The sequence below is a fragment of the Callorhinchus milii genome, unplaced genomic scaffold (assembly GCF_018977255.1).
Source record: "Callorhinchus milii isolate IMCB2004 unplaced genomic scaffold, IMCB_Cmil_1.0 Scaffold4, whole genome shotgun sequence".
Classification (NCBI taxonomy): domain Eukaryota; kingdom Metazoa; phylum Chordata; class Chondrichthyes; order Chimaeriformes; family Callorhinchidae; genus Callorhinchus; species Callorhinchus milii.
In genome coordinates, this window is record NW_024704745.1 from 9,851,037 (window position 1) to 9,863,879 (window position 12,843).

General features: G+C 43.6%; 1 protein-coding gene across 1 annotated transcript; it reads left to right on the forward strand.

The window, feature by feature from the left end:
• The first annotated feature begins 1,999 nt into the window (after positions 1–1,999).
• Positions 2,000–8,378, forward strand: LOC103171767 (NXPE family member 3-like). Its single transcript, XM_042334166.1, has 6 exons — positions 2,000–2,025; positions 2,123–2,292; positions 2,809–3,584; positions 4,009–4,082; positions 4,886–5,095; positions 7,282–8,378. The coding sequence occupies exons 2-6, from the start codon at positions 2,179–2,181 to the stop codon at positions 7,827–7,829; spliced, it is 1,722 nt and encodes a 573-aa protein (XP_042190100.1). The 5' UTR covers positions 2,000–2,025; positions 2,123–2,178; the 3' UTR covers positions 7,830–8,378.
• Positions 8,379–12,843: the final 4,465 nt, after the last annotated feature.

Sequence of the window (12,843 nt, forward strand, 5' to 3'; positions counted from 1 at the left end):
CCCTCTCAACCACAATGTATGGATCGGTTAATAATAGTAATAATAATCCTTTCATTTGATACAGTGCTTTTTGCATCTTCCAAATGTCTCAAAACGCTTTACAGAATATACTGTAAAGTCAATTGACTGTATATTTAACTGACACGATTGGTTTACATTCTAATGGGGGCACAAGTATAAAATAGTCACAAGTGGATCTAAATCAGAGTTTAGGAGTAACTTCTATACGCGGAGGCTGTTGATAATATTGAATTCTCAGACAGAAGCTGTGTTCGAAACCGAAAACATCAACGTATTTATAACCTGTACCCGTTGCAGCTTCGCCTGCAACCAAATGATCCAATATGAAATGTAGATGGACACACAGACAGACATACAGACAGGGTTACAAATACCCTCTTTTCCTCGGACCTCCTCTCCCTCTGGCCCTCCACGTGCAGCAATCCTGATGCAGCCATCAAGCTGCTGAATGACCATCTCTCCACACCTTCAATTCCCTGGCTCCCCTGAAATTTACACGCATGCCTTTGAGGCTCTGGACAGGACACGTCAGGACATCAGGGAAAACACCCCGACAATGGGAGGGATGATACTTATTTTGTCGGGTGACTTCCGCCAGACCCTACCTGTCATATAATATGGTACCCGTGCTGACAAACTGAATGCCAGTCTTAAGGCTTCCAGGCTGTGGGCATGTGCAGAGAAGATGAACCTCAGGACAAACATGCAAGTCCATCTTCATGGCAGTTCCATAGCTGGGGCATATGGACCTCCTTCTGGAAATTGGGGATGATAAAATTCCAGCGGATCCAACAGATGGCCAAATTCAGATGCCCGTGGAACCATTGTACAAGATACAGCAGAGCTCAAAAACAAAGTTTTCCTGAACCTCAGCCATAACTACACAAATCGTAAGTGTTTGTGTCAATGAGCAATCCTTGCTCCAAGAAATGAGTCTGACAGCAAGATCAATTCCCAACTACTCAATGATGTCCCTGGCCAAGAAACTGTGTACAAGTCGATAGATACTGTTCCTGACATCGAAAATGCTGTCAACTACCCAACTGAGTATTTAAACTCTTTGGAACCATCTGGTATGCCTCCACACAAACACATAATAAAGGTCGAATGCATAATCATACTGCTGAGGAATCTAGATATACCAAAGCTATGCAATGGCACAAGGTTGGCGGTAAAGCTGTTGATGCACATGTTATTGAAGCAACTATTCTGACTGGTCAGTTGAAAGGGGAAGATGTATTCATTCCTCCCAGCATCCCACTGCCCCCAAGTGACTGCCCGTTTGAGTTCAAAGGGCTCCAATTCCCTGGTCAAATGTGCTTTGCCATGTCAGTTAACAAGGCACGGGGCAGAGCTTAAAGGTTGCTGGCATTTTCTTGAATACACTCTGCTTTTCCCATGGACAATTCTATGTTGGATGCTCATGTGTGGGTTCATCTCAAAACCTGCACATCATGGCCGAAGGAGGAAAAACTGCAGATGTCGTCTACACGGGAGCCTTGCAATAACTCGAGGACCTGCAGGATCACACAGCAAACAAGCTCATCGCGCATGTTTAGTAGTTTTGCTTCTGGTGTATGACGTGTTAAATGGTTTGTGAGTGGTATCACTGAAATCCACATTCCATATTGGATCCTTTGGTTGCAAGCGTAGCTGCACCGGGTACAGCTAGTCTGCAACAAAAACACACTTCTTTCAAAGGATTTAATGGTTTTTCTTTGGAGTTTAATTGGCAACATTATTAACCTGATTATACCTACACAGCCGTGCACTGCAGTTAGTTGGCATCTGTGAGATAAATGCACTGTGTGTGGCTGCCTGTGCTACCGCCAGCAGAACAGATGAGTCATGTGCATTATGCTTTTTTATCGCTATTAATTATTGATATTCCTTAGGCACGATGAGCGCTTTGATATTTCAGCCAATGTAGTTTTTACTTTATGCAGGACTTTGGATACATCCACATTGAACTTTATTTGCCAGTCATTAGTCTACGTACAGGAAGTAATTTATTCTTTTCTCAGAACCTTAAGAATGTATTTGCAAACTGTATGACAACATTCATTCTCAACAAATTTATTTGGTTATTTGCTTTTCTCAGGTGTAAGAAAGTAAAGCTGCAGAGCAGGCAGTGGGCTCTTGGGCACTGAGTTCAACATGGTTGAAGAAGGCACCGAAGCATCTCGTCCTTTCTCCATATCCCGGCTTATGTTCACTTTAATCTCACTGCTAGCATTGCTGATTGTGATTATAAACATTTATTGCATCGAGGTAGGTGGAGCAGCTATCTTTCCCCTTCTCCGATGTTGATAGTCACTCACACGACCTGCTTTCTCACTTACTCCCTTTCTTTTGGTATGAGCTCTCTGTTTGATCTCTCTGTTATTCTCTCTGTGCTCACTCTCTCTGTGTTTTCTCTCTCTGCCTCTTTCTCTCTGTTCGATCTCTCTGTTACTAGACATAAAAGATCCCATGGCACTATACAAAAAGTCTTGGCCAGCAATCCCCAGATACAATTTGTAATTCTTTTCCTTGCTGTTTGTGGGATATTGCAATGTCCAATTTGGCTGCTGCACGAGCCGACAAAATATACAGTCAGTATACTTCACGGCCTACAAAACATACAGTCACTGCACACTTGACAGTAAATCCTTTTGAGACATCCTCCAGATGCAAACTTTATTGTTATTATTTCATTAAAACAATTGGAGGAGGGTATCAGTGGGTGTGCAGAGGCAGGAAATAGGAAATAGCTTTTTTTTGGTAAATATGTGTTTCTTTTCACAGCACAATTATTGTTCAAACTCTGGATCAAAGAATTTCTTAGATCCAAAATTGCATCCATCAAAGAATCAGCAGATGATGATAAATAACCTTCCATGGTTGGCCAAACTGATAAACTGTGGCTACCTCGTTGGAAGTTTTACGCCTTCAGAAAGAGCTGAGGGAATGTTCCTGTTGAAAATGATTGAATGGACAAACTCACCTGGAGCTCGCACACCCTTTCTGAAAAGCACTGACCCGTCACATTCTCACTTTCTTATTTTAAACTCTCAAAACACTTTCCACATTGGGGATCAGTTACAGGTGATGGTCCACATGTATGATTTTTCAGGACACTCAAAGCAATACGGAGGTGACTATCTCCAGGCCCGGATCCACACCCCAGAGTTCAAAGCGGGTTCAGTGGGAACAGTTGTCGATTACCAAAATGGATCGTATAAGATCAATTTTACTTTATTCTGGTCGGGGAAAGTTGAGGTGTCCGTTATTTTGGTTCATCCCAGTGAAGCGATTCAATTACTTAAATGGATACGTGATGAGCACAGACATAAGGTGGCCTATCAAAGCACCTTCAGATCCGGGGATATCAGGGAGACAACTAAGTGTTATCTTTGTTTGCCTGATGGTGTCCCTGTCTGTAACTTTACTGATCTCAAGACTGGGGAACCCTGGTTCTGTTATAAACCACAGAAGCTGCCCTGCTCTGCTCGGGTCAACCATGCTAAATCAGGCTACAACACATCTTACTTAATTGGTGATGAACGTCGTTATTTCGCAAGGTAGGACACTTGCCGTTGTTACAGTTCTTTACTTTCTTCAAATCTTCGAATATATATGAGCCATAGAGTCACATTCCTTTTGGTAATGTGATTAAGGAGTCGAAGGACATCATCTCCTACTCTTCTCTCATCTCCATCATGTTCAAAATGAAACCCACAACCTGCTACCTTAATCCTATCCCGAGCCTTCTCCTTGCCTCCCAGTCCAACTCCTTGCCCCTCTATAAAAGACATCATCAACCTCTGGCACCGTTCATACCCTCTTAAAAACAGCCATCACAATCCCCATCCTCAAAAAGCCTTCTCTGGACCCATCCTTGCTCTCCAATTACCGCCTTATCTCCAATTTCCCATTTCTTTCCCAGGTCTGGAATGAGTCGTTGCTTCCAATAACTAACAATAATGCACTGTGTCACATTTTCAGCAAGGTGAATCTCCTGAAGCCAATATTACCTAAAGGTCCAGGTTATATAACTGTAATGAATTCAATTAATGCAGGTAAGAACAATATAATTAGAATAATGAGTAAATGAAAGGTTTGATAATGAGTAAATCAAAGGGATCATAAGTAAGGCTGTTGGGGTAATCCTTTCATAAGTCACTTTTTGAATAAAACGTTATTTAATGCATCTGGAACAATATATTCAACATTTTGGATCAGATTCTTATTTAGAGCAAATAAATAATAAATAAATAATCCTTGCATTTGATATCAGGTCTTATTATGTTGTTGAGGCATCTCAAAGAGCTTCACACGATATACTATAAAGTGACTTTGTATCTTGTGGACAATAAAAGTATCCAGGAATAAAAGCATGCCTTTGTGCTAATTAGCATTTACATATTTGATGCTGTATTTATACTTTGTGCACTATATTTTGATCATTTGATTAGACATCTGACATAATTAATATGCTCTATTTTTGTATGAAAAAATCCTTTATCCATCAGAGGAAACTAATTCTGCTACTGTCGTAAATTTAGTACTGTAGTAAATTCCTAATTTGTGTGGGTCCCTACCACATTTTTATATCACTGTTTGTAACATTTTCTGATTTGGTCTACAAGTAGATTCTACATCTTACAATTGGAGGTTATCATAAGCGTTAATTAACCAATTAGAAAATTGATAATCCATGGAGCATCAAGATTACCATGTATTAGCATGTGTTTCAGTTGATTTCCAGTTTTGGATCTCACTTTATTTTTACGTGTCTTTCTTGGAGGATGTATTTGTGGCAAGTCTCTGACTTGACCTTGTTCTAGTTTACTTTCAGCTCTGCTTCTCTTTCTATTTTCAGGTGCAAATGTCGGAAACTGTGTCCGTGGCAAGTCTCTGACTTCACCGTCAGGTTTTTACTATCAGGACCAGTGGATGTCAACACAATGCAATATTCGCCGCTTCAACACTCCAGCAAACATTACAAACTGTCTTCGGGGAAAAGTGGTTCATCTTTATGGAGACTCCACTATGCGACAGTGGTTTAATTATTTTGCTAGAGGTCTCCCAGGTTAGATTGAACCATTTCATATTCTATTTATATTAATATACAACAACAAAAACAACAACAAAATTACATTTGTATAGCGACTTTCATATCAGGAGGACATCCCAAGACATTGGACAATCCGTGTTTCGGATCTGAGCTTGGGACTGGGGAGAGTGGAGGGCAGGGGTGGAAGCAGGGTGAATGAAAGCATGGTCGAATAGGAGATGTCTTGAGATGGGTCTTGAAGGAGGCAAGGTAGGGGGCAAGGCAGAGGGTCTGCGGAATGGAGTTCCATAGGGTAGAGGCAGAGTGGCAGAAGGCCTGCCAATAGTAGTGCGGGCAAGGCGGGAGACATGAAGCAGGTCGGAGTCCGATGAGCGTAGGGAGGGGGCAGGATACTAGGGGGTTAGGAGGATGCAGAGGTAGGGTGGAGCAAGATCATGGAGGCCTTTGAAGTTGAGGTACTGGGATCTTGAAGTGTATCCTTTGTGTGATGGAAAGCCAGTAGAGTCGGACGAGGAAGGGGTGATACGGTCTCGGGAGAAGACGCAGGCTATAGAGTTCTGGATGATCTTCAGCCTATGGAGGGAGGAGTTAGGGAGGCCGACAAGTAGGGAGTTTGCATAGTCAAGCCTCAATGTTATGAAAACATATATGGGGGTTTCAGCGGCATGCATTGAGAGACAGTGACAGAGTCAGGCGATGTTGCGAGGTGGGAAGGCAGAACGGGTCATGGCACGGATGTGGGATAGAAAGGATAGTTGAGGGTCAAACAAGACCCCAAGGTTCCGGACTGGCTTATCAAGGTGGAGTGTGCAACTATGGATGGTGATGCTGTCAGCGCTTGAGGTGAGGAAGCGCTAACAGGAGCCAATAAGGAGAGCCTCAGTCTTGTTGACGTTCAACTGAAGAAAGTTAGCTCTCATCCAGGATTTGATGTCTGACAGACATTCTGTTAGGACAGCAGTGGTTCCGGAATCAAGGTGGAGGCAGAGAGGTACAGTTGGGTGTCATTCTCATGTATGTGGAAGTTGACCCCATGTCTGCGGATAATGTCACCAAGAGGGAGCATATAGATGTTGAAGATGAAGGGACCAAGGAAAGAGCCCTAAAGAATGCCACACGAGACGGCGTGGGGGTTAGACGAGAAACCATTTGTGGAGATGAAGTGGAGGCAGTGTGAGAGATATGATCTGAACCATTCAAGTACAGAGCCATGAAGGTTGAGGTGAGAGGAGAGGCGGTGGATGAGGATAGAGTGGTTGACGGTGTCAAAAGCAGCAGAGAGGTCAAGGAGGACGAGGAGGCAGAGGGAGTCCTGGTCACAGATGGACAGAATGTCATTTGTCACTTTGACCAGGGCTGTTTCGGTGCTGTCGGCGGCACGGAAACTCGATTGGGGGGGTTTGAAGGGAGTGGTGGGAGAGGAACGAGTGAAGCTGGGAAGCAACAACTCGTTTAGGGCCTTGGAGAGGAAAGGGAGGTTTATGTGTTAAATTAAATTTTCAGTACAATCTTCTACGCTCTATAATAATAATAATCCTTGCATTTGATTTTGACTTTGATCACATCATTGAAATGTCTCAAAGTGCTTCACTATACAGGGGCTGGATTCCCTATTTGACAAAGGTCCGTGGGTCGCATCCAGCGTGGGCCGGCTGGCGGGCCGCAGGCCACATCGGGCCCAAGACCATTTCCAACTTTCCAACTTCCACTCCCTCCCTCCCTCCCTCCCTGGTGAACGCCTTCAGGGCATCAGCAGGAGCCAGCGGTTGGGAGGACGAAGCGCGGAGAGTGGAAATAATACCGGTGATTACTGCAGTCTGTCAGGAAGGCAAGCGAGTCTCTTACCCACCACGTCCTTAGAAACTTAGTCCTGCCAGGCTGCCTGTTGGCCCACACTATTTTAGATCATTGGTTCCCAAACTGGGGGACACGTGATGGTTACAGAGAACCAGGAGACACACTGGGGGTGGCAGGAAACGCAAAGACGACACATGTCTTAAAGGTGAGCCGTTGGCTTGACTGACAAGTCCATCGGCTAATCAGGGGTGAGGACACCCTGACGGGTTTTACTCAGCCACCCACATACCCTGCTCACGTCCTCTCCTGGCACCATCTGTCCCACCTCTTCATATTTGATAACTTGTGCACAAAAATATAATTTAGTTAAGGTATAATTAATTATGTTGTCTCTTTGTTTTTAGATCTTAAATTATTTCAATTTGGCAATACTCCAGAGAATGGTCCTTACACTGCTGTGGATGTGGTGAACAAGATCATGGTGAAATATCGTTGCCATGGCCCACCCATTAGATTCAATGATATTTCAAGCCAACAGCTGCATTATATTGCAAATCAGCTGGATGCAAATAAAGGAGGAAAGAACACAATTATAGCAATCACTATATGGGCCCATATGACCTTTCTTCCAGTCGCATCTTACATCCGAAGGCTGCAGAATATTCGGAAATCAATTGTACAGTTACTGAGCAGGAGTCCAGATACGCTCATTATATTCAAGACAGCCAATGTCCGAGAACTTGATCCAATTTGGTACAGCTTCTTTTACAGTGATTGGTACAGTTTTCACCTAGATAAAATATTGAGAAAAATGTTTGAGGGCATCAACGTGGCATTTGTAGATGCATGGGAAATGACTGCAGCACATTACGTGGCACACAATGTACACCCTCCAGGAGTAATTGTGAGAAATGAAGTAGATGTGTTTCTTTCACACTTGTGTCCTTTCTAACAAGTTGAGCATTGCATTGGGGCTGGTGCAAGAAATACTTTTGTAATCAGAACATGGGAGCGTATAAGATTAAGAAAATACCTTGTGATTCATCCAGCAGATCCCAAAGCAAAACAAGAAAATTATGTACTCTATCTCTCTCAAATTCCTCAATTGATTATTTTGTCAAATATACTTTACATTTATTGTGAAACGTCTAGAAGAACTGAAAAGCACTATATTAATTGCAAGGATTATTATTATTATTAAATATATATCTAGTGTTTCAAAACATTAGATACAAATTGAACCCGCCCCAATCTATTAACTCTGAAATACCCATAATTTCCAGACCTTCCCTTTTCCATTATCCTTCAGATCTTTAGTTCTATTCTTCAGATTCTTGGGATATGTGTAAATGGTTACCTCGATTTCTTATACTGACCTTTTTTTAATTCTGACATTTCTTTTTGTGTTCCTATTCTTCTTTGATTATTTGTATCAGACTCTAAACAAAGACTGTCTTTAATCATGCAAATAGACTGATTAATATTTTATACACTATACATGTGTGCAAGATCTAACTATCTGTTAATAGTTGCCTTTGTACATCTTTCATTTATTACATTTGTTGAAACTTTGAAGTGAGACTGTTGATTTACACCGGTTGAAAAGGGATTGAGAATGCACATGCGGATCTTAACTGACCTTCAACTGCAACAGGGTGATACATAACAGAATATGTAGATTTTGTGTGCCCGAAAGTCTCTGGACAAGGGAGCAGAAGATGGCTTTCTTGACAAATCTCCTGAGAACGTGTGAACGTTCCAAGGAGGTGGACAGACAGAGTTTCAGATCCGAGCTGTCGGTCGGGATCGGGGAGGGTGGAGGTTAGTGGGGGGAAGCAGGGAGATCGAAAGCGCGATGGAAGAGGACAGTCTTGAGATGGATCTTAAAGGTGGCAAGGGAGAGGGTGAGGCGAAGGGACAATGCGATGGAGTTCCAGAGGATAGAAGCAGAGTGTCCAAGGCCTGCCGGCCAATAGTGGGGCGAGCGAGGCAGGGGACGTGAAGCAGGCCGGAGCCCACTGAGCAGAGCGAGCAAACAGGATGGTAGGGGGTTTGGAGGTTGCAGAGGTGGGGGTGGGGGGGGGAATATGGAGGATGCAGAGACTGGAAGACATTAATGGATCATATTATGTCAAAATGAAGCAGTATTCAGTGCCAGAAGTGCCAGAGACGTGGTGTGTGCAAGTAACAATACAGGTATTGCTGGAACAAGGGGTGATACATGAAGGGACACTTACATCTAATTTCCCAATCTGGCCTGTGATGAAACTTGCTGGCTCATGGTGACTAACTATTGACTACCAAAAGTTGAATGAGGTAATTTCCGCCTGCTCATCTGTGGTGATGGAGGCTTCCAACATTGTTATTACAAATTCCAGCAAATTGCAAATAGTTTTCCACCCTGAACATGTCAATTGGATTTTAGAGTATTCCAGTGCGAACAGAAGATCAATGCAGGTTTGCGTTTACTTTTGAGGACCAGCAATGCACCTGGGCTAGTCTGCCACAGGGGTTTCATAATGCACCTACCATATTCCATAAAAGGAGGGCGGCAGTGTTAAAATCTTTCTCAGCCCCTGAATGCTAATCTTGTGGGATACACGAAGGTCACTTTTACCACAATTTGCTGAACGGGGAGACAACTGTATGAGTTGCTGAAGAAGACTATAAGTGATGAGGAGGTGAAAGAAAAGGGGACGAAGGAACATACCAAAGTGATGAAACTATTGAAGAAGGCAATTATTAAAGCCACCTGTCTAGTGTCACCTGACCATGCTAAAATATGCCACCTGGATCTAGCACTAGTTCAGTTATTTTGTATTAGATGAATAGCTGTCTCAGGGTTAGGGTGCCATTGGGCATTGTTTGCCTTTGAAAAGCCACAACTTCCACATCCGGTGTTAGTGAGAAAAGCAAACATCAGTTCTGAGAAATACTGCTGCAAATATTTGGGTTATAGTGGTCCATAACACTGAATATTTCAGGTAAGTGCATGTAACAGTCTATTACCAAAGTGAAGCGTAAATGTTATCAAAAGATAGATTGTAAAACTAGCAAAATACGACAGTAAACTTTAAATGTGTTTGTATAGACCAGGGTGGTGGAACTATGGGTTTGATTTACCTGTATTTGAAATCAACTTTGCAAATGAATGTAACACCGCATTGTGGGAGAATGAGAGGGGATAGAGAAAGTGTGTGTGCGAGAGAGGGGGAGAGAAGGAGATAGTGTCCCCCTCCCCACTCTCTGTAACGCCTCCCACCTCTCTGTATCCCCTAACCCATTCTCTGTCGCTCCCTGCCCCCTCTCTGTTGCCCCCTCGCCCCCCCACCCCATCTTAGTCGCCCCCTCCCCCTTCTTTGGTCAGGTTTCACTCCAGTTCTTGGGCAGTGACTGATTTAATGGGGGAAGTCAGTTTCCTTCACTGACGTTTTGAATTGATATGGTTGCTGAACTGATTTTGCAATATTGCAACAAAGAAATGCACTACACCTGAAAAGACATGGAAAAGATATTGTAAAAGTAAAATTCGGGTAGTGTTAGGGCTAACAACATCCTCAATTGAATTATTTAGCAATTAACTCCATCTTGAATATTCTGGCGCAAACTGATTCCACCGCTTCCAATTCATAGAATCATAGAATTATACAGCACAGAAGGAGGCCATTCGGCCCATTGTGTGTGTGCTGGCTCTTTGAAAGAGCTATCCAAATCAACCCCATTCCCCCGCACTCTCCCCATCGCCCTGTAATCTTGTCTTCCCAAAATAATTAACTGCTCCTCTCTGAAAAGTTGTTATCGAATCGGCTTCCACCACCCTTTCAGGCAATGCATTCCAGCAGTGCATTCCATGCAATTTGACAGGAGGGACTATTTTCTTCTTTCTAAAGGCAACTCTGATAGGGAATGGCCATGCGATTACCATGTATTAGTTGAATTATTTTGTTTTCGACAAGTAGCGAACTAGAATCTCCACCTGTGTACTGCCATTGGGATTTGTTTGCCTTTGAAGAGTCCCAACCCTCCACGTCCTTTGTTAATAACAGAAGGGAACATGAGTTCTAAGAAATACTGCTGCAAATACTTGGGTTATAGTGGTCCATAACACTGACTATTTTGGGTAAGTGCATATAATAGTCTATTACCAAAGTGAAGTATAAATGTCATCAAAAAATAGATTGTAAAACTAGCAAAATGCAACAGTAAACTTTAAATGTGTTTGTGTAGAACAGGGTGGTGGAACTATGGGTTTTGATTTACCTGTATTTTAAATAAACTTTACAAATTATTTAACACCGCATTGTGGGAGAATTGTGTACAATGTTGTGGATATGCTATAGTTCAGCATGGTCCAACAGGCAGCCTGGTGAGAGATTTTATCCCGTCTGAGACCATTTCCACAATTTCAAACTTCCCTCTCTCCCTCCCTCCCTCCCTCCCTCCCTGACTCCCTGGTGAATGTTCTCCCAGGGCAGGAGCCGGCTGTTGGAGGAATGCAGCGCAAGAAAGTAGAAAGAGATAGTGGGAAAAGGGGAGAGTGTGAGAGGGGGAGATAGTTTGAGAGAGATTGTGAGGGGGTGGGGAGTGAATGTGAGGGTGAAGGGGAGAGAAATGGAGAGGGAATAGAGAAAGTGATGGGTTTCCCCTTGTATCAGACACCTGACTTATCAAAAAAAATGTTTTGCTTAACACAATTTTCTTCTGACAGCCTGGCTAAAAGCAAGTAAATAGGTTTCTCCAGGTCTTGTTGTTATACTAACAAGATGGCACCAGCAATTTATTTGTGTAAAGCGAGATCTCCTTGAAGCTGCTGACCCCCTATCAATCTGTCCGCTCCCTAATGCAGTAATTGCACCGGATGTGGCTGCCTGTGGTGCCACCAGCAAAACAGACGAACCGTGTACAGTGAATTATAAAACCGTTCAATGTGTTCTTCTCACACACAGCTGCCAGCTCTCTGTTGATCCGGATTTAGCAATATAAGTCAGAGTTCTGTATGCCGTAATTATTGCTATTCATTGTTGATACCTCGTTGGGCATAATGATTGATGAGTCAATGTATACATTTAAATATTTGATCCAATGGAATACTGTACTTGTGTTTCATCATTTTACAACCTATATGCAGTACAATTTAAATGTCCATATTGAGCTTTGCTTGGCAGCAATCAGTGTACAGTCTATACTCTTATTTAGGATAAAATCACAAAGTACCTGGACAGAAATAAAATTATAAATGATAGCCAATATGGGTTCATGAAGGGGGGTGGGTCTTGCCAATCTAATTTACTGTTTTTCCTTGATGATGTGACAAGGGAGTTTGATAAGGGTAACAACAAAAACAACAAAATTACATTAATAAAGCGCCTTTCACGCATGGGGGAGGGGTGATGTAGGGATGAGGGAAGGCAGAGAGGTGGGAGCGCGAGCGAAGGCACGATTGAAAAGGAGGGTCTTGAGACCGGCCTTGAAGGAGGCAAGAGAGGAAGCGAGGCGAAGGGACTGTGGGATGGAGTTCCAGAGTATGGGGGCAGAGAGGCCGAAAGCTCGGCCACCGATGGTAGGGCGGAAGACATGGAGCAGGCCGGAGCCCGCTGAACGGAGGGAGTGGGCAGGATGGTAGGGAGTCAGCAGGTCAGAGAGGTAGGAGGGAGCAAGGCCATGGATGGCCTCAAAGATGAAGACGGGGATCTTGAATTTGATCCTCTGAGGGATGGGGAGCCAGTGGAGTTGGGCGAGGGTGGGAGTGATGGGGTCATGGAGCCTGGTAAGTTTTGGATGATCTGCAGCTTGTGAAGGGAAGAGTTGGAAGGCCGAGGAGGAGGGAGTTTCCATAATCGAGCCTTGATGTGACGAATGCGTGGGTGAGGGTTTCGGCAGCCTGAGGGGTGAGGCAGTGGCGGAGTCTGGTAATGTTGCGGAGGTGGTGGTAGGCAGTGCTGGTCATGGCGCGGATGTGGGGGAGA